Source organism: Trachypithecus francoisi, unplaced genomic scaffold (genome assembly GCF_009764315.1).
Source record: "Trachypithecus francoisi isolate TF-2019V2 unplaced genomic scaffold, Tfra_2.0 Lachesis_group20, whole genome shotgun sequence".
Taxonomy (NCBI): Eukaryota; Metazoa; Chordata; class Mammalia; order Primates; family Cercopithecidae; genus Trachypithecus; species Trachypithecus francoisi.
In genome coordinates, this window is record NW_022681466.1 from 13,505,625 (window position 1) to 13,525,503 (window position 19,879).

General features: G+C 58.4%; 2 protein-coding genes across 19 annotated transcripts; one reads left to right on the top strand and one right to left on the bottom strand.

Moving 5' to 3' along the window:
• Window positions 1–10,637: 10,637 nt before the first annotated feature.
• RFNG (RFNG O-fucosylpeptide 3-beta-N-acetylglucosaminyltransferase) lies at window positions 10,638–13,933 on the bottom strand. 2 transcript variants are annotated; one of them, XM_033181672.1, is made up of 8 exons: window positions 13,619–13,933; window positions 13,413–13,461; window positions 12,783–12,888; window positions 12,527–12,680; window positions 12,059–12,147; window positions 11,818–11,983; window positions 11,174–11,259; window positions 10,638–11,044 (listed from the first exon to the last, which is right to left on the bottom strand). In XM_033181672.1, the coding sequence occupies exons 1-8, from the start codon at window positions 13,883–13,885 to the stop codon at window positions 10,963–10,965; spliced, it is 999 nt and encodes a 332-aa protein (XP_033037563.1). In that variant the 5' UTR covers window positions 13,886–13,933; the 3' UTR covers window positions 10,638–10,962. The 2 variants fall into 2 exon arrangements, 1 of the variants encoding a protein (XP_033037563.1); XR_004430299.1 differs by having other exon boundaries at window positions 10,901–11,044; window positions 11,646–11,983.
• A 17-nt stretch (window positions 13,934–13,950) lies between these two features.
• Window positions 13,951–19,679, top strand: GPS1 (G protein pathway suppressor 1). 17 transcript variants are annotated; one of them, XM_033181665.1, is made up of 14 exons: window positions 14,027–14,082; window positions 14,493–14,577; window positions 15,382–15,474; window positions 15,975–16,156; window positions 16,599–16,899; window positions 16,993–17,070; window positions 17,256–17,316; window positions 17,827–17,912; window positions 18,089–18,183; window positions 18,363–18,468; window positions 18,548–18,628; window positions 18,707–18,844; window positions 18,918–19,052; window positions 19,129–19,545. In XM_033181665.1, exons 3-14 carry the CDS (start codon window positions 15,397–15,399, stop codon window positions 19,201–19,203), a joined length of 1,416 nt encoding a protein of 471 aa, XP_033037556.1. In that variant the 5' UTR covers window positions 14,027–14,082; window positions 14,493–14,577; window positions 15,382–15,396; the 3' UTR covers window positions 19,204–19,545. The 17 variants fall into 17 exon arrangements, with proteins under 17 accessions (XP_033037546.1, XP_033037547.1, XP_033037557.1 ...); XM_033181658.1 differs by having other exon boundaries at window positions 14,050–14,082; window positions 14,374–14,577; window positions 16,587–16,899; XM_033181659.1 differs by having other exon boundaries at window positions 14,050–14,082; window positions 14,374–14,577; window positions 19,129–19,542.
• Window positions 19,680–19,879: the final 200 nt, after the last annotated feature.

Here is a 19,879-nt window from a genome sequence, read left to right on the forward strand (position 1 = left end):
GACCTCGTGATCCGCCCGTCTCGGCCTCCCAAAGTGCTGGGATTACAGGCTTGAGCCACCGCGCCCGGCCGTATTCCCAGCACTTTAGGAGGCCAAGGCAGGTGGATCACCTAAGGTTAGGAGTTTGAGACCAGCCTGGCCAGTGTGGTGACACCTCGCCTCTACTAGAAATACAAAAATTAGCCAGATGTGGTGGCGTGTGCCTGTAATCTCAGCTACTCAGGAGGTGGAGGCAAGAGAATGATTTGCACCTGGGAAGCAGAGGTTGCAGTGAGCCAAGGTTGCACCATTGCACTCCAGCCTGGGTGACAAGAGTGAAACTCCATCTCAGAAAAATAAAAAAAAAAAAAAGTTTTTAAAAAAAATTTAAAATGAGGCCAGGCGCAGTGGCTCAAGCCTGTATTCCCAGCACTTTGGGAGGCCGAGTCGGGTGGATCACGAGGTCAGGAGATCGAGACCATCCTGCCTAACATGGTGAAATCCCGCCTCTACTAAAAATACAAAAAATCAGCCAGGCCTGTTGGCAGGCACCTGTAGTCCCAGGTACATGGGAGGCTGAGACAGGAGAATGGCATGAACCTGGGAGGCGGACTTGCAGTGAGCGAGAATGTGCCGCTGCACTCCAGCCTGGGCGACAGGGTGAGACTCCGTCTCAAAAAAATAAAGATTGAGCCCTCGGAGACACAACTGCAGTGAAACCATTAAGTGGAGGCCGGCAGCACGAGAACCACACAGGCAGGGCCAGAGGGATCACAGGGGCTTCCTGGAGAGGCAGGCGGCAGGCATGGCTGAGAGAGAGCACAGGGGACCCTGGGAGGGAGAGGTCACCTGTTCGGGGCATCATGTCTGTGTGCACACAGAGGCACAAGCCGATGTGAGCACATGTACTTGGGCATCCACACAGGGACACACACAGGCACACACGGGTGTAGGCACACATGGGCTTGCACCCGGGGACACACACACACATGCACACGGTCATGCACACTTGAGCACACATGGCAACACATGGACTAGACAGCCACATAAGTGCACACATGAAGCACATGTGAGCATGCAAGCCTGAGCATGGGGGTGCACACACAGTGGCCAACAGACCCACAGACATGTGTGTGTACACATATGTACCCACACCCCCACAGGCACGCACCAGTGAATATGTGTGTAGACACTCTGGCCCACGGCGGTGAAGAGGACCCTGGAAATCAGCAGCTTCGGCCTTGATGTTGCTCTCTGTGAGGGTCCCTGCTAGGAGCCAGGGTTGGCCAGGACCCTGTCCCTGGGCTCAAGTCCTCCTCCAGGAGAGCCACCATGTGGTGACAGGTCTTGGGTGGCTGCTGGCCTTCCTGGCTGAGCCAGGTTTGCACCTGGTGCTGGGAGCTGGGCCTGGTTCTGGAGCCCTGCAAAGTGGCCATAAGTAGGGGCTGGAGAAAGGCTCCCCCTCCAGGAGGAAAGCCAAGGACTCCCTAAGGCCATATTCTTTCTTCTGGGCAATGAGGGGGTTGAAAAGACCTAAGATCCCCCAGCTCCCATCTTCCCCAGGACAACTGGCCAGTCCTTCCAGCTCTCAGGATGGTCCCATGTGGTGAGGCACCAGCAGGGGCCACTGTCCCTAAGATGACTGGGTGGGAGTGGGGCCCTCCTGTTTGCGTCCACACACCCACACATACACACACTTCCCACACCCACGGACACATACCCCCACACACATTCACACACCCACACAAAACACACCTGCACACACACCTATATCCACATCCACACACACGTCCACACATCCCACACACAATCTCCCCGCACACACCCACACCCCCACACACCCTCACATGCCAACACACGCACACACACTCCCACACACCTACACCCACACACGCCCACACACCCCAACACATCCACACATACACATCACACACCCACTCACACCCCCCACACACCCACACCCTCCACACACCCCACAGACACACACCAAACACATACCCACACACCCCCACCCCCACCCCACAGACACATACACCCCAAACACACCCACCAAACCCATCCACACACCTCACATCCACATACATTCACACCCTTACACACACCCATACACACATACACCAACAACCACAAACTCCTACATCCCCCTACACCCACACCCACCCTCACACACATCCCCACGTGCACCCACACATCACACACACACACCCTGCACTCACACCCACACACCTCCCCCCACACACCCACACACATCCATACACTTGCCCCCACACACACCCACACACGCAGCCTCACACCCACCCCTCCACACACACCCACAAACGCACCCTCACACACCCCCACCACCCTACACCTTCCCACACTCCCACACACACCCACATACACCCACACTCACCCACACCTATGTAAACACACCCACCCACCCACACACCCACACCCGCCCATACACACTCCACACAAACACCCACACCCCACACCCCACACATCCATCACCACACAACCCCGCACACATACCCACACACCCCAACACACACCCACAAACCACAGATGCACACCACACACCCACCCACATGCACTCACACATTTCCGTGCACACATACACACATTCCACACACTTGTGCACACCCACACAGTCCCACACACACTTGCAAACACACATACCCACACACACAGCCCCACCCCCTACACCCCTTCCACACACACACCCATGCCGCCCCCACACACACACCCACACACTGACACACCCACACACACCCCTACCCCTCTACACACTTCTCCAAACACCCACAGCCACCCACAGCCACCCACACACCCATACCCCACACACACACTCCCACACACACACCCACACACACCCATATCTCCCACATACACACTCCCCCCACACACCCCCACAGATACCCACACAGACACCCACACACCCATACCCCCCACACACACTCCCACACACACACCCACACACACCCCTACCTCCTACATACACACTACCCCCATACACACTGCCACAGACACCCACACACCCACACCAACACACTCATACCCCCCACACAGACACTCCCCACACACACACCCCCCACACACACACCCAGCTTCAGGGCGCTTTCACAGGCATGCATGTGTACACACTGGTTGTTCCACAGGGCACTGAGATAGCAACACAGCCTCCGGGAGGGCCTCCCAGGACAGCTTTGCCTGGTTTCCCTTGTTTCCTGCAGGACCCTGTGTGGTGTCCCCCGTTGTGGAGGGGCTGCCGGGCTGCAGGCTGGAGGGCTGCCTGGAAGTGCCTAGCCGGGCTGCAGGCTGGAGGGCTGCCTGGAAGTGCCTAGCCGGGCTGTTCCTCAAGCCTGGCTGTGTTCTGTGCGGCAGACCCCTGGGAGGCGAAGCTGGCCTCGTGCTCCTGCACCCGGGCCCCGCCGCGGTTCCTCAGGGCTTCTCAGGAGAGGACACCCTCCAGGCGCAGCTGGCTGCTGGGTAGGCTCTGCCTTTCCACGTACACAGGGCCCACTGCCTGCTGGCACTGAGGCTCATCTGCCAGGCCTGGGAAGCTCCATTTGGGATGTCCACCCTAGACCATCGCTGCAACCTGGCCACCCGAGACTCCACACCTGCTGTGCTGTACCCGAGACATGCACAGAACATCTCAGCAAATGGGCAAATCCTCGAGTGCAGCGTGGGCAAGTGATGAGAGTGGATCACTGTAGAAAGCAAGCCATGCTCCACATCCCCAGATGCCTGCGCCCAGCCACCAGCCTCTGCCACTGTCCCTATGCATCGTTCATGCATAGTTCATGTCTGCCACTGTCCCTATGCATTGGCCTGTTCTGCATAGTTCGTGTCTCTGCCTCTGTCCCTATGCGTCAGCCTGTTCTGCATAGCTCGTGTAAGCAGAATCAGACAGTGTGGTCTTTGGTGACAGGCATCACTCACTGACCATGTTTCCGGGCCCATCCTTGTGGAAAGTCTGGGTCCAAACTTCACTCTGTGTGTGAACGAAGGGCAGCATCTTGTATGGGCAGACCACAGTTCGTGCATCTAACCATCAATCAATTGGCGCTGTTTCCACCTCTTGGCTATCATGAACAAAGCTGCTGAGAACATTCGTGTACATGTTTTTTTTGTGTGGACACATGGGTTTTTTTTCGAGACGGAGTCTCACTCTGTTGCCCAGTCTGGATGCAATGTCGCCATCTCAGCTCACTGCAACCTCCACCTCCCAGGTTCAAGAGATCCTCCAGCCTCAGCCTCCTGAGTAGTTACGATTACAGGTGCCCACCACCACGCCCAGCTAATTTTTATATTTTTAGTAGAGATGGGGTTTCACCATGTTGGCCAGGCTGGTCTTGATCTCCTGACCTTGTGATCCACCCACCTTGGCCTCCCAAAGTGCTGAGATCACAGACATGAGAAACCATGCCCGGCCCCAGCTTTCATTCTTTTGCATGTGTATGTCCACTTGTTCCAGCATCCTTTGTTGAAAAGACTTCTTTGCCCCACTGAATTATCTTGGCACGCATGTCAAAAATCATTTGGCTACAAGTGCCAGACTTTATTTCTAGACTCCATTCTCCTCAGTGACTGTATTTCCATCTTCTGTCGGTGCCTTTCTACCTGATTCTTGCAGTTTTGTGCTGTTTGGAAATCCTCCAGTTTTCTTCTTTATCAGGATTGTTTCGCCTCTCCTGAGTTCCTTGTATTTCCACGTGAATTTTAGGATAAGTCTGTGTTTGTCAGCGTCTTCGAAAACGCCGGTGGGGCTTTGATGGTGACTGTGCTGTGCATGCTGGGAGTGTCTGGGGAGCATGGCCGGCCACTCCAGCGGTGCTGTCTTCTGATCGCAGCCACGGGATGTCTCTCCATTTACTTGGAGCTTCTTCCTTTCTTTCTACAATGTTTTGCTGTTTTCTGAGTATAATTTTGTGCTTCTTTTTGCTGAATTCATTCCTAAGTATTTTATTCTTTTTGGTACTATTGGAAACTGCGCAATCACAGCTCACTGCAGCCTCAAACTCCTGGGTTCAAACCATCCTCCCACTTCAGCCTCCCTAGTAGCTGGGACCACAGGTGTGCACCACCACAGCCGGCTAATTTTTTTAAAATTTTTTTGTAGAGATGGAGTTTCACTTTGTTGCCCAGGCTGGCCTTGAACTCCTGGGCTCAAACGATCCTCCCCCTTGGTCTCCCAAAGCACTGGGATTGCAGGCATGAACCACATTGTGTCTGGCTTGGAATTGTTTTCTTGATTTCACTTTAAAGTTACGTGTTGCTTGTATATAGAAAAATAAATGTATTCATTTGTACTTTGTTCCATGTGAGATTAAGAATGGTTTCTTGTCTACTGATCCTGCAAGCATGTGAACTCATTATTAGTTTGAATAGCTTTTTGTGAATGCCTTCAGATTTTGTACATATAAGATTGTGTAATTCACTGTCGGATGTGGTGGCTCACACCTGTAATCCCAGTACTTTGAGAGGCTGAGGTAGGCAGATCACCTGAAGTCAGGAGTTCGGACCAGCCTGACCAACATGGTGAAACCCCAACTCTACTAAAACACAAAAATTAGCTGGGCGGAGTGGTGGGCGCCTGTAATCTCAGCTACTTGGGAGGCTGAGGTGGGAGAATCGCTGGAAACCAGGAGGTGGAGGTTGCGGTGAGCCGAGATTGCACCACTGCACTTCAGCCTGGGCGGCAAGAGTGAGATTCCGTCTAAAAAAAAAAAAAAAAAAAGATTGTGTAATTCACAATCCTTTCTTTCCAACGTGCATGACTTTTTTTTTCTTGCCTAATTGCCGGGGATAGATCCTGCAGTCGAAGAGTGAGAGCAGACACCCTTGTTTTCTTGCTGTTCTTAAGGGGAAAGCATCCCCTTCTCCACCAATACATATGACTTACTTGCACGTGTGTGTTTGCTGAACAGACGCTCTTCATCGGGCTGATGACTCTCTCTTCGTGGTCTGGTTCGTTGAGTGTTTTCTCGTGGAGGCGTGCCGAGTTTTCTCCTACGGGTTTTCCGCATCTCGATGATAGTGTGTGTCTGTTTTTTATGCTATCGCTATGAGGTATTCCATTATTTTAGTTTATTATTAGTTTTTGAGACAGGATCTGGCTCTGTTGCCCAGGCTGGAGTAGAGTGGTTCAACCTTCGGCTCACTGCAACCTCTGCCTCCCTGGCTCAAGTGATCCTCCTACCTCACAGGTGCATGCCATCAGGTCTGGCTAATTTGGGGGAGTGTGTGTGTGTGTGTGTGTGTGTGTGTGTGTGTGTGTATTTTTTGCCATGTTGCCCAAGCTAGTCTCAAATTCCTGGGTTGAAGCCATCTGCCCACCTTGGCCTCCCGAAGTGCTGGGATTATACAGGCATGAGTCGCCTGGCCTGGCCCGGCCCATTAATTGAGTTGTGTGTGTGAAGTCAACCTTGTATTCCTGGAACAAATACCACTAGGCTATGGCGCATCATTCTTTTCTATGTTGCTAGACTCAGTTTGCTAGTACTTTGTTGAGGATTTTTGCATCTATATTCATAAGAACGACTGGTCTGTAGTTTTCTTGTGATGCCTTTGTCTGGTTTTGGTATTAAGATAACATTGGCCTCATAGTATGAATTGGAAAGTGTTCCCTTCTCTTTTCTTTTTTGAAAAAGTTTGTGTTAATTCTCAAAACTTGGTAAAATTCACCAGCAAAATCGTCTGAGTTTAAGCTTGTTTTTGTGGGAATAATTTTTTTTATTACTAATTCCATCTCTTTGTTACAGGTGTATCCAGATGTTCTAGTTCTTTTTTTTTTTTTGAGACGGAGTCTTGCGTTGTTGCCCAGGCTGGAGTGCAGTGGCGCGATCTCGGCTCACTGCAAGCTCCAACTCCCAGGTTCAAGCGATTCTTCTGCCTCAGCCTGATTGGCTGGGACTACAGACCTGTGCCACTATGACTGTAAATTGTTGTATTTTTAGTAGAGATGGGGGTTTCACCATGTTGGCCAGGCTGGTCTCGAACTCCTGATCTCAAGTGATCTGCCCACCTCAGCCTCCCAAAGTGCTGGAATTACAGGCGTGAGCCGTCGGGCCCCGCTTTTTTTTTTTAGACCGAGTTTCACTCTTATCACCCAGGCTGGAGTGCAATGGTGCAATCTTGGCTCACCGCAACCCCCTCCTGGGTTTAAGTGATTCTCGTGCCTCAGCCTCCTGAGTAGCTGGGATTACAGACACCTGGCTAATTTTTGTATTTTTAGTAGAGACAGGGTTTCACCATGCTTGGCCAGGCTGGTCTCAAACTGCTGACCTCATATGATATGACCACCTCCGCCTCCCAAAGTGCTGGGATTACAGGCATGAGCCACTGCACCCGGCCAGTTCTTCTTTAAATGTTTGGTAGAATTTACCACTGAAGCCATCAGGCTGAAGACTTTTCCTTGTCAGGAGGTTTTTGATTACTGACAAGGCTGGAGTGCAGTGGCACCATCACAGCTCACTGTAGCCTCAACTTTATGGGCTGAAGTCATCCTCCTGCCTCAGCCTTCTGAGTAGCTAGGATTTCATGTACACACCACTGTGCCTAATTATCAATTTTTTTTTTTTGTAAAGATAGGGTCTTGCTAAATTGCCCAGGTTGTGTTCAGGTGATCCTCCCATCTCAGCCTTGCAAAGCACTGAGATTATAAGCATGAACCACCATGCCTAGCCTCTTTTTAAATTATTATTTTATTATTTTTAAAATTTTGTGTGGGTACATAGGAGGCATATTTATGGGGTACCTGGGATGTTGTGATACAGGCATGTAGTGCGACAGGCACACATCACAGAGAATGAGTGTCCCCCCGCAAGCATTTATACTCCTTTTAGTATTACTATTTTTTATTATTATTTATTTTTTTGAGACGGAGTCTCGCTCTGTTGCCCAGGCTGGAGTGCAGTGGCGCGATCTCGGCTCACTGCAAGCTCCGCCTCCCGGGTTCACACCATCATCCTGCCTCAGCCTCCCAAGTAGCTGGGACTACAGGCGCCCGCCACCATGCCTGGCTAATTTTTTTTATTTTTAGTAGAGATGGAGTTTCACCGTGTTCGCCAGGATGGTCTCGATCTCCTGACCTTGTGATCTACCTGCCTCAGCCTCCCAAAGTGCTGGGATTACAGGCATGAGCCACTGCGCCCAGCCTATTTTAGTATTATTTTTAAGCTGCTCCACACAGAGCAGGGCTATGCCACAGGCAGCGTGGTCCAGAGTAGCCTTGTTTTCTAACGTAAAGTTTGCGACTATAAATAACTCCATTAGCAAAACGGCATCTCCTAAATTTTAAGTTCTCACCCTTGTCCATGCTATCTCTCTGCAGCTGAAGCCAACTGGGTCCAGCAGGGACTTGGGCCTGGGACAGCCAGAGTCTCTTCCCAGAACATTGAGTCTGGGACTGGCCCTGCCTGGGAATGGTTATCTGAATCAAAGTGGAAAACTGCTAGTTTGAAACGTCTATAAACATAACCCAACAATACAAAAGGGAGCAGCGTAACTGATCGCTTAGGAGAAAAGACTCAGGACCTCATGGACCCGAACTTAGACAAAAAAAAAAGAGGATAAAGGAAACACGGTAAGCTCTCGGACTGGGCACTGCGCAGCCTCAGAGTGCGGCTTCAACATGAATGACCATCTCCCTTCAGGAGACAGCAATAAAATGCGTTAGGTTTTAAGACTAGTGTTGACAGAGTTGAGGTAAAACGGATACATTGTTTTCTCAGAGGAGCTGCAAGCTGGACTCTTTTAGAAAGCACGTGTCCACCAAGATTTGCTAGAGCCTCATGCGCTGGAAAAACCCACTCGGAGCACTTTGTCCCTAGACACCCTTTCTGGTGGTGCGAACGCACTCTAGTCCATGTTCCCCACACTCCAAGGACACCAGGCCTGTGTGGCACAGGCTTGGGAGGGAGGGAGGGCCACGAGGTCAGAGGAAGACGAGTGTGCAACCCCCAAACCGCGCATCCAGGGGAGCCAGCGTGAGGGACCCGAGGCCATGCGGCCAGACGCCCACCACGGACACGGGATACCTTCTCTTGGGGCGTCCACAATTCTGCAGCAACTTTCAAAAATTCGCTATTTTCTCGTTTCTGTTGAAATGCAGGCTTTGGACTTGCTGAAATTCACCCCTGCCACTTGTTCTGAGCCCCAGAATTCCTCTCCCAGCCCAGAGCCTGCAGTGGACAAAGCCAGGGGCCTAGGCTTTTGGCAGTCCCAGGCCCTGAGGACCCAATCATGATTAACCTCAAGTCTCCTTAGGGTGCCTTCTACTCCAGGCTGAGCATGAACAAATGAGACAGAAACCAGTGAACACGCGGGTTATGTGGGGCCTCCTCTCTGCCCTCCACACACCCGTGCACAAGTGCACACACCCACGCATGCAGACACTGCCACGCACACACCCACTGATGCACACGGACACACACATGGGTAGATACTCACCTGTATGCACGTACACACCCGCTCTCCATGTGTCCACTCAGCCTTGTGTACACGGCCATGCACACCCACCCTCATATACACCCACCCTCACACACACCCACGTGCACCTGGCTCCACACAACACACATGAGAAGGCAAACATGACGCTCAGGAAGGTGGCCTCTCGGGGCAGCGTCCAGTGTCCGTCCCTCCCGGCAGGACCCCCACATGCCACCCCTGCTGGAGGCTTTGGCTTCCAAAGAAGAATCTAGTAGGTTCGAGGCTGGGTGGGCAGGACGGCAAGGATATAGCCCTGCCTGGGACAGAGCCTTCCTGGGGAAGGAGGGGGGCACGGCAGGGACCCAGGGAGAGCTGCGCTGGTGGGTGATTAAGACAGGAGCCGTGTGGAGTAAGAACAAAGCCTTTACTCACGTTCGGCAACAGCAAAGCAGGAGGCAGAGGGGAGATGATGGCCCCTGGCCCATTTCCCTCCATGGAAGGCAGCAGGCGGGGAGGTGGGTCTGCTGGGATGGGTGGGTCAGGGCAGTCTCACCCCATGGGGCCCCAAACAAAAGGCTCCTGCGTTTATGGGCCCAGGCACAGTGGGGCAGGAGCACGACCCAGGAAGGAGTCCTGAGCCACAAGTCAGAGCAGAGCAAACACCTCTGTGGTCCCAGTCAAGAGGCCTCCGAATGAGGGACCTGGGCTGGGAGCAAAGCTCTGGCTGAAAGCATGACCTTCCCGGGCCTGAGTCCCACTGCGGTGCCCGGCTGTGCACCCAGCCTGCAGCAGAGAGGGCAGCATCCCCCACAAAGCCTGCCAGGCTAAGTCCTTGCAATGGCTGTGGCTGGGCCAGGACCTTGACCTGGATCCTGCTCCTTGGCACCTAGCCAGCCTGGCACCCACCTTCAACAACAGGTAAAAGCCGGGCGCGGTGGCTCACGCCTGTAATCCCAGCACTTTGGGAGGCCGAGACGGGCGGATCACGAGGTCAGGAGATCGTAGACCATCCTGGCTAATACGGTGAAACCCCGTCTCTACTAAAAAATACAAAAAAAAACTAGCTGGGCGACGAGGCGGGCGCCTGTAGTCCCAGCTACTCGGGAGGCTGAGGCAGGAGAATGGCGTGAACCCGGGAGGCGGAGCTTGCAGTGAGCTGAGAGCCGGCCACTGCACTCCAGCCTGGGCGGCAGAGCAAGACTCTGTCTCAAAAAAAAAAAAAAAAAAAAAAAAAAAACAGGTAATGGAGCCTGGATGGCAGCTCCCTCCCAGGTGCCCGGTGCTAGGGTGGACGCCTGTTCCCGTGGGATCAACCCTGAGGCTGGGTCAGTGGGAGGGGCACTGCGGCCCCAGCCCTCAGCCTGGCTGTCTTTGTTCTCCCAAAACACCCATCAATGCAGTCCACCAGGGGCTGGGAGAGGGGACTGCAGGCTAGCCAGAGGGTGTGCCAGGTGCCTACATCTCACTGGTATGGCCATGGCACCTGAGGGAGTCCACTGAGGCCATGGGGGGCTCCAGCTCCCCGCACCTGGGACAGAGCGAGGCAGCCCTGGGTCGGGGTGGTTAGTGTCACCGAGGGATCGGGGCACCCTGCTTCTGCCTGGGACACCAGTCCGTGTCTGGGTAGAGAAGGCAGTGGACAGACTTAAACCTGGGGAAGGAAGAAGTGGGGGTCAGGGCTGTGGGTGGAGGGAGCAGCGGGGGTCAGGGCTGTGGGTGGGCGTGCTGATGCCAGAGCCCCTGTGGGGCTGAGGGCCTGCCCATACCACTGGCCACTCACCGTGTGGGGTCCTGCTGTACGCTGAAGCCTCCAGCCACGTTCACCACATTATGTGGGTTCTCAAGACCCCCATAGCTCAAGGTAACCTGGGAGAGAACGGTGTAGGCAGAGAGTGTGGCCTGGTCCGGTCTCGGGCCACGCCTCCCCCTGGTCAGGAGCCCTGCTGCAGCCCCGTTGCCCACCCACTTCTCCCCAAGTCCTCAGGGAGGCCAGGCTTGGGAACAGCATTGAAAGGTGCCATGAGCTGAGTGGGGGCACCTCAGGCGGAGCCTGGGGGACAGGAGCGAGGGACCTGAACCCTCCAGAGCAAAGCTGACCCTCATTCCCTCTCTGCTCCACGTGACGGGACCTGCTCGAGTCCCCATCACCACACAGACCATGCCCACTGCCCAGCTGGCGTGGGGCCTCCCTGGCCCGAGAACTGTGCTTTTCCCCTCGTCCCTCCACCCCAGACACCACACCCCATCTGTACCTGAAGACCCTGTATCCAGCAGACCAAGGGGCCTTTCCAGGGTCCATCCCCAGCCACATGCAAATCCCACCTGCCTGCTCAGCCGGGCATCAGGCCAGGGCAGTGGGGCCCCTGGGGGAGTCAGGGTGAGGCAAAGCCCACGTGGCAGAAGGACACAAAGTGGCGCCGGTACCTGCTGGAGCAAGGTGTCTGGCGGTAGCCTCTGCAGGTTCTCCAAGTGGGAGTGGAAGAGGGGGCTGTGCAGCAGGCGGGCGCCCAGAAGCCCCTCCACGATGTAGCCCACCGTGCAGTCATCCGGCAGCCGCACCTGCTCAGCCGTGCTCATGAAGCTGCCCAGGCTGGGGGGAGGCCGGTCAGCAGCTTTCAGGTCTCAGCCTCCGCCTCCCAGCCCAGGCAGCTGAACCCCCACTCACCTGGCCCACGGGCTCATCTTGAGGGCGAGGCCTCTGCTGAGGCAGAACCCGGCCCCACCAGTAGCAAACCAGAACTTGACCGTGGTCACCTGGGGATGGGGTGCCAGTCAGAGCTTCCGGGGCAGCGCTTCTCACCCCTGACTCTTCATGGGACTCCCCAGGCATTTTTCTTAAGCTGCCCCTTAGGAGATCCCACCCAGGTAACAGAAGCTTCCTGGGGCAAGAGGGGCTGGGGGCTTCTGCAGGCCATTGATCCGCGGCCTCCAGACCCTCCCCACCTGGTCCAGACACCCCCTCTCTGCCCAGTACAATGAGGGCCTCTTGGCCTGCTCCTGAAACACCACGTGCAAACCACCTGGGTGGATCAGCTTGGGCCCCCAGCCCTATGCCCTTCTCAAGCCAGCTTTCCACGCTCTCTGCTGTGCCTCCTGGGCTGGCATCAAGAAAGGAATCTGCTCTGGCACTCACAGTTCTGCCACCCTGGACCCTCTCGTTGGCCTCGATGGGGTGGTCCAGGCTGGGCCGCCCCAGGTAGATGTCCTGGCTGGGTGAGAAGCTGGAGAGCAGGTGTAGGAGGCTCCTAGGGTTCACATAATTGTCATCGTCCACGTGGCAAAACCACCTGTGGGCGAGGGAAGTCCTCATGAGGGCCTGGCACGCTGGACAGGAGGTCCCCACCCAGCTTGGCTCTGGGCTCTCCGTGGGTCGGGTCAGTGCCGCATACTTGCGCCCAGACTCGATGAACTTGTCGTACTCCACGGACATCTTGCAGCAGAGGGCCTGGCGGGTGCGCAGCGCTGAGCAGTTGGTGTTGATGACACGGCCACTACCTGCAAGTCGGAGACAGGGGAAGCACGCAGGTAGAGGCTGGCACAGGAGTCAGGATGTGGCCTGTGCCCCACCTGCCCCCAAGGGCCAGGGCACCATGTGGCTGTGTGACATGCCTGGACTCCTTGCCTGGGTCCAACCACAGCCCTAGCCCTCACGCGCTGACCCTGCTGGTGCCCCCGAGGCTGAAGCAGGCGGCCATCAGTTGGGATCTCTTCGAAAGGAAACAGGACGGAGGCAGGTCGTCCTGACCTGGCCTGGAAGGGCGGACTCCCTGCTGGAGCTCCTTCAGGAGACGTGGCACTAGCCCCACGCCCCGGGAAGCAGCCAGTGTGAGAGGCTGGTGGGGAGCAGAGCTTGGCTGGCAGGGTGGGCCCTCCGCAGGCCGTGTGACCTGGGCAGCGTCGTGGGCCTCCCCGGGCCTCCGGAGCCTCGACAGAGAGGGGCACCCACAGCAGCGCAGTGGCCGCGGCTCCGGGCTCTCGGGGGCCAAGTCCCGCGGGCTCCAGGGCTGGGGGACACTCACCACCCTGGAGCTCGAGCTCAGGGTCGTCCCCGTCGGTGAAGATGAACGTCTGGGGGAGAAACAATCTATGAGGCGTCGGGGGCGCTGCCCAGGCCGGGGACCGACCCGCCCCGCGCGGAGCCTCCGGGGGCCTGGGCTGGGCCTAGACCCTGGGATCCGGGGAGGGTGGGCGTGGGGCTCGCCGTTGGGGTCGGGGTCCGGCGCACCTGCCTGCGGGCCTGGGAGATCCAGGTGTGCAGCAGCAGCCGCAGGCGCGGCCCGTGGTTCTTCCGGGTGGTCTTGACGGCTATGAAGACGTCGTCGGGCCGCAGGCTGGGGGCGGCGGGCCGGGACGGAGGCGCGTGCAGGGCCGGGGCGGGGGTCCGGGCCGGGACGGGCGCACGGGGCAGCGGCAGCGGCAGTAGCAGCAGCGCGGCCAGGGCCGCGGCCAGCGCGAGGCAGGCCCGGCACAGCGCCCCACGCGCGCGGCTCATGCGGCCACCGGACCCCCGGCGCCGGGAGAGGCGAACTGGGCCGGAGCCGTGGGTGGGCGGCGTCCCCTTTAAGAACGCAGCGGTCCCGCCCCGCCCCGCGCCCCGGAAGCGACGGCTCCGCTGCCCCGGAAGTGGACGGCACGCCGCGGCGGGGTGGGTGCAAGATGCCGCTGCCGGTTCAGGTGTTTAACTTGCAGGTAATGAGCCGAGGCCGCGCCAGGCCTCCGCGCCCCCGCGCCCCCCGCCGCTGGGACCGGGCTGAGGTCGAGCAGGGGCGCGGGGCCTGCGCCAGGAGTCGACCGGGCGCGCTCCGTGCCGGGTCTCCGCGGGCAGCGCGCGTCGGGGGCTGCAGGGCCGAGGGCGCGTCTCCGCGGTGGCTGCGCGCTGCGGTCCGGGGCCGCCGGGCCGCGCCCGCCCCGCCTCCCCTCCCAGCAGCTCACGGGAGAGGTTCCCGGCCGCCCCGACGCTAACGCTCTTTCTCCCTTCAGCAGCCAGCCAGCTCTGTGTCAGGGTCGGGGGGTGCAGAAAGTCAGGACAGAATGAGGGATAGCTCGGCCCCCAGCTCGGCCTCCTCGTCAGTGACAGATCTGTACTGCACCCCTCACAGCAGTAGGTCAGACCTCCTCCTGCCCGGTACGGCCGGGGACTTCAGCCTGAGCGCCAGCCTGTCGGCCTGTACGCTGCTCTACGAGGTACCTTCCAGGACAGGGACCCCCGAGCGAGGGAGGGGGGAGCAGGGCCCCGGCCGCCCCTGCTGTGGCTGGGCCCCTGCTGCTCTGCCGGCTGAGGACAGGGACGCAGTGCCAAGCGCAGGAGGGGAAGGTGCCCTAGTGGGCCCGGGGCCTGCGGAGGGAACCGAGCTCTTGGTGCTTTTTCCGAAGGAGCGCGGGAGGCTCACGGGTCCGGCGGGTGCCCGGCATGGCGGCTTTTCCAGCCTGCTTTAAGCCGAGGTCCTGGCTCCTCTGTTCTCCCAGCTGGGGGCCGTGGGGCTCCCTGAGATGACTCTTTTCCCCTTCTCCCAACCCTGTGGCGTGATTCTCAGCCCAGTATTGCTGCTCCGGACAGATTCCGGGAGCTGGTCCTCCTGCCTCCTGGGGTTGAGGTGGCGTCCCGTTCTTCTCCGTGGCTTGGAGGAAACTGCATCAGGATGGTGGCTGGGAACGTGTAGGGGCCTTCAGGGGTCCCTGTGTATGTAGTTGGTTGTCCCATGTCTGCTTTCTGGCTTTCAGAGACGAGCGTCTAGAATCAGGCGAGGGGTTTCTGCTTCTGAGCCTTAGAGTCTTGTGAGGAGACCCCTCCCTGATGTGGTGGCACAGGAGCCTGGCTGGGGGCGAGGGTGACTGGGAGGGCACGCCTGGGGGACAGTAATGGTGGGAGTGTGGTCCGATTGGCCTGGAAGATCTCGGGCGGAGCTGACCTCAGAGAAGAGTGCGGGTCTCTCGCCCTCCTGGGGCAGTCCCCAGGACGAGGTGCCAGGTGCCTGGCCCATGTTGCAGGGGGCTGTGGAGCCCATGCAGATCGACGTGGACCCCCAGGAAGACCCGCAGAATGCACCCGACGTCAACTATGTGGTGGAGAACCCCAGCCTGGTACGGAGCCCCGTGGGGGAACCTTGGGTGTCTCAGTCCTACTGAGGGGTCCAGGGCAGACTCCCCACTGCAGCCTGCACAGCAGGTAGAATGATCCTTCTCAGTGATCTCTGTTCTCTTTTCCTGATCCCAAAACCATCCGGATTTCTGATTGCCCACTCATGTGAGGCTTGTAGCCCAGCTTCAGATACTGCTGATGGAGAAACCAGGGCAGGTCTCCTCCCCGCTCAGCCTAGCGACCAGCAATCAGTAGTGGGTGTCCATTCCCGAAACCCCCCAGTGCAGAGCCCCACTCCCAAGGCTCCTACCCCAGGCCCACCCCAGGGGTCTCTGCAGGGCCTGGAACAGCAGTCAGTCTCGCACCCCCATGCCCGGTTCCTGTTACAGGCCCAGGGTGACATTCTGGCTAGGACAGTCAGGCCCCAACTCCTGACCCTCAGGGCCTAGGGCCAGGGTCCCACCTCACACCTTGCCTGACCCTCGTGTGCACCTGCTCCCAGGATCTGGAGCAGTACGCAGCGAGTTACAGCGGCCTGATGCGCATCGAACGGCTGCAGTTCATTGCTGATCACTGCCCCACGCTGCGGGTGGAGGCCCTGAAGATGGCCCTCTCCTTCGTGCAGAGAACCTTTAATGTGGACATGTATGAGGAGATCCACCGCAAGCTCTCAGAGGCCACCAGGTGAGGCCAGGGGCTTGGTAAGAGGAAGTAGAGGCCACCAAGGGAGCAGGTGCCTGGGGCTGGGCCCCCTTCCTGTGTCCTGAAACTCCCACCCCTGCGCTGGGAAGTTGGGCAGGTAGATTTCTTGCTGTCTCTTGGCCAGGAGTAGAAGTGCCCTGTGTGTGTGCACGCAGGGATTTGATTCCAAGGGGAGCTGTTGGAGACTGTGGCTCAGGGGCTGCCTCCCTGCTGGCTTCCCCACCTGGCTGCAGGCTCCTGGGGGCAGCAGTTATCTCTGTGTCTCTGGTGCAGACTGGTCCCTGGAGGTGGGGTTTGAGGCTAGCCGGAGGTGCCCACCTGTGTGCCAGTTGGGCCTTTGAGGGCAGCCTGAGATTGGCGGCTTCCTGCCCTCCTCCCTGGCCCCTGTGACCGTCACCATCCTGATGGCCAGGTCCTCTCTCAGGGAGCTGCAGAACGCACCCGACGCCATCCCTGAGAGCGGCGTGGAGCCCCCACCCCTGGACACAGCCTGGGTGGAGGCCACGCGGAAGAAGGCCCTGCTGAAGCTGGAGAAGCTGGACACGGACCTGAAGAACTACAAAGGCAACTCCATCAAAGAGAGCATCCGGCGCGGCCATGACGACCTGGGCGACCACTACCTGGACTGTGGGGACCTCAGCAATGCCCTCAAATGCTACTCCCGGGCCCGGGACTACTGCACCAGCGCCAAGCACGTCATCAACATGTGCCTCAACGTCATCAAGGTCGGCCTGCCTTGGCAGGCAGGCGGGTGGGGGCAGCATGGCTGGGCCATCGGAGCGCCTAGGCTCACTTGGTCCTGCCCCCTCGTCCACCAGGTCAGCGTCTACTTACAGAATTGGTCTCATGTGCTCAGCTATGTCAGCAAGGCTGAGTCTACCCCGGAGATTGCTGAGGTACGGGCCACCTCCTCAGAGACCTTGCCCCACGATTGCTAACCACTGCTGGCCCTTCCTATCCTCCCCCACCTCATTCTCCCCCAAATCTGAATCTGTCTTCATCCCCTCTCTGTCTGGGGGCTGGGCATCGAGCTCCAGGAAATGTGGGGCGTGGGCCTCACGCATGTGGCTTCCCCCAACAGCAGCGAGGAGAGCGTGACAGCCAGACTCAGGCCATCCTCACCAAGCTCAAGTGTGCCGCAGGTGAGGGCCTGGGTCACGCCCAGCTGGCCCCACGTTCAACGTGTGTTGCTCTTCCAGCCCAGGGCAGTAGGCTGGTCCCTGCCTCAGCCAGGGAAACCTTCCCTGGCAGGGCGCAGGATGTTGTGGGGCACATGTGCGGGTGTAGGTGGCGCCTAACATCTGCCCTGGGGAAGCCAGTGGGTGACGTGTGGTCAGGGTCTGGCTGCTGTCACTGTGGGCCTGAGGCAGGTCTGCCAGCCCGAGCTGCTCTGAGCGTGGTGTCCTTCGCAGCCATGCTAGCACCTAAAGCTTCCCTGCACGCCTGGCTTCAGGGAACCTGCTTGGCACTGGCGGGGCTGTTTCCACGCATGATTAGGGTATCTGTCCCCAGTGCTGAGGAACAGCTCCTGGGGCAGGAGAGGCCAGCGAGCTGGCTGGTGGTCGCGTTCTCCCTGGTCTCCAGGCTTTAGCGGCTTCCCCAGGCTCTGGGTCTCACCCCCTCTCCCCACTGCCCCCGGCTCCCTCCACTAGGTTTGGCGGAGCTGGCCGCCAGGAAGTACAAGCAGGCTGCCAAGTGCCTCCTGCTGGCTTCCTTTGATCACTGCGACTTCCCTGAGGTGAGGAGCCCTCTTGGGGACTTGGGAGGCAGAGCATGGGCTCATGGGTTGGGCTGCTTTTGTAGGAGGATGAGGTCTCTCACAAACGGGGTCTTAGGCATTCTCTGAGTGGGTGATGGGCAGGCAGGGGTGGCCTGGCCCTTCACTTTCTGTGACACCAGGTCTCTGCTCCTCAGCTGCTGTCCCCCAGCAACGTGGCCATCTACGGTGGCCTGTGCGCCTTGGCTACCTTTGACCGGCAGGAGCTGCAGCGCAATGTCATCTCCAGTAGGTAGGTGCCCTGGTCTGGCAGTCCCCGTCCCTCTCCACAGCTGCTGCTTTGGCCTTGCATGTCCTGGACCCCTGGCCCTGCCGTTTTCTCAGGTGTTTTGTCTGGGGACTGGTGTCCCACTGGCCACTTGGAGGGAGGGGCAGGCAGAGGACAGAGCTCTGAGGGGTCTGCCTCCCTAGCTCCTTCAAGTTGTTCTTGGAGCTGGAGCCGCAGGTCCGAGACATCATCTTCAAATTCTACGAGTCCAAGTACGCCTCATGCCTCAAGATGCTGGACGAGATGAAGGTGGGGTCCTGCCTGGGGTGGGGGTGAGGTGGGGCTCTGCCTGGGCTCTTGTCCTGGTCCTCACCAGCCCCTTCCCTAGGACAACCTGCTCCTGGACATGTATTTGGCTCCCCACGTCAGGACTCTGTACACCCAGATTCGCAACCGTGCCCTCATCCAGGTAAGTGTGGGGGTCAGGCTGGCGCACGGCAGGTGGGCATACAGAGGGCTGTGGAGCTGACTTCCCTCCGCCCTGCAGTATTTCAGCCCCTACGTGTCGGCCGACATGCATAGGATGGCGGCGGCTTTCAACACCACAGTGGCTGCCCTGGAAGACGAGCTGACGCAGCTAATCCTGGAGGGGCTGATCAGTGCCCGCGTGGACTCGCACAGCAAGGTGGCTGTGGGCTGCAGGGTGGTGGGGGCAGCTGGGGGTGAGCCTGGGCCCCGCTGAGCCTGTGCCTGCACAGATCCTCTACGCCCGGGATGTGGACCAGCGCAGCACCACCTTTGAGAAGTCTTTGCTGATGGGTAAGGAGTTCCAGCGCCGCGCCAAGGCCATGATGCTGCGGGCAGCTGTGCTCCGCAACCAGATCCACGTCAAGGTGGGCAGGTGTCAGAGTGGGCGGGTGCACGGCGTGTGGGGCCTGGTGGCTGAACTGCTTCTTGTCTCCCCTGCAGTCTCCACCCAGAGAAGGGAGCCAGGGGGAGCTGACTCCAGCCAACAGCCAGTCTCGGATGAGCACCAACATGTGAGGGGTGGACCTTGGCCTCCAGGACATCTGCACCCCCTCCCCATCTCCACGGACCTCCTGACCTCCAGGCGGCTCAGTGCTGCCTGCAACCCGGCTAAGAGGCCTGGCCACTGGGTGCCCCCCAGCCTGCATGCCCTTGCTGGGGCTGGGGAGGCAGGCGGCTGCTTGTTGTGGCCCTTCCTGGAAGGAGAGGCCTGCAGGGCTCGACCCTGTGGGTTTCTGTCCCCAGGGAGCAGACTGCGGCACCCAGGCCCAGCGGCACCAGTTCCCAGACCCCTCCTGTTGCCGCCTCTGTCAGGTGCAGACAAGTGGGCGGTACCCATTAAAGAGCAGACTGAGCATTGCCCTTGGCTGTTCTTTCCTGCTGTGCAGGAATTCCTGAGGGCTGTCTCCCTGGGGCTGGGCTTGGAGGCAGGGCCTGGTGAGACAAATGGGCAGCCTGGCCCTCGGGCTCAATAGCCCCCAGCAGCGGCCACTGTGGCCCACAGGCTTTGCGGCATCAGGAAGCTCCCGGAGGCTCTGGCCACTTGCCTATGGAGGCGCCTAGGGGAGGCGGGGAGCGGACCTAAACCCCCACTTTCCTCTGCACAGATGCCCATGCGCCGCCTTCAGTTAGTCGTATCTGGTTATTCAGAAGCCCCCACTAGCCCCAACTGCACCTGCCCCGGCTCGTGCCT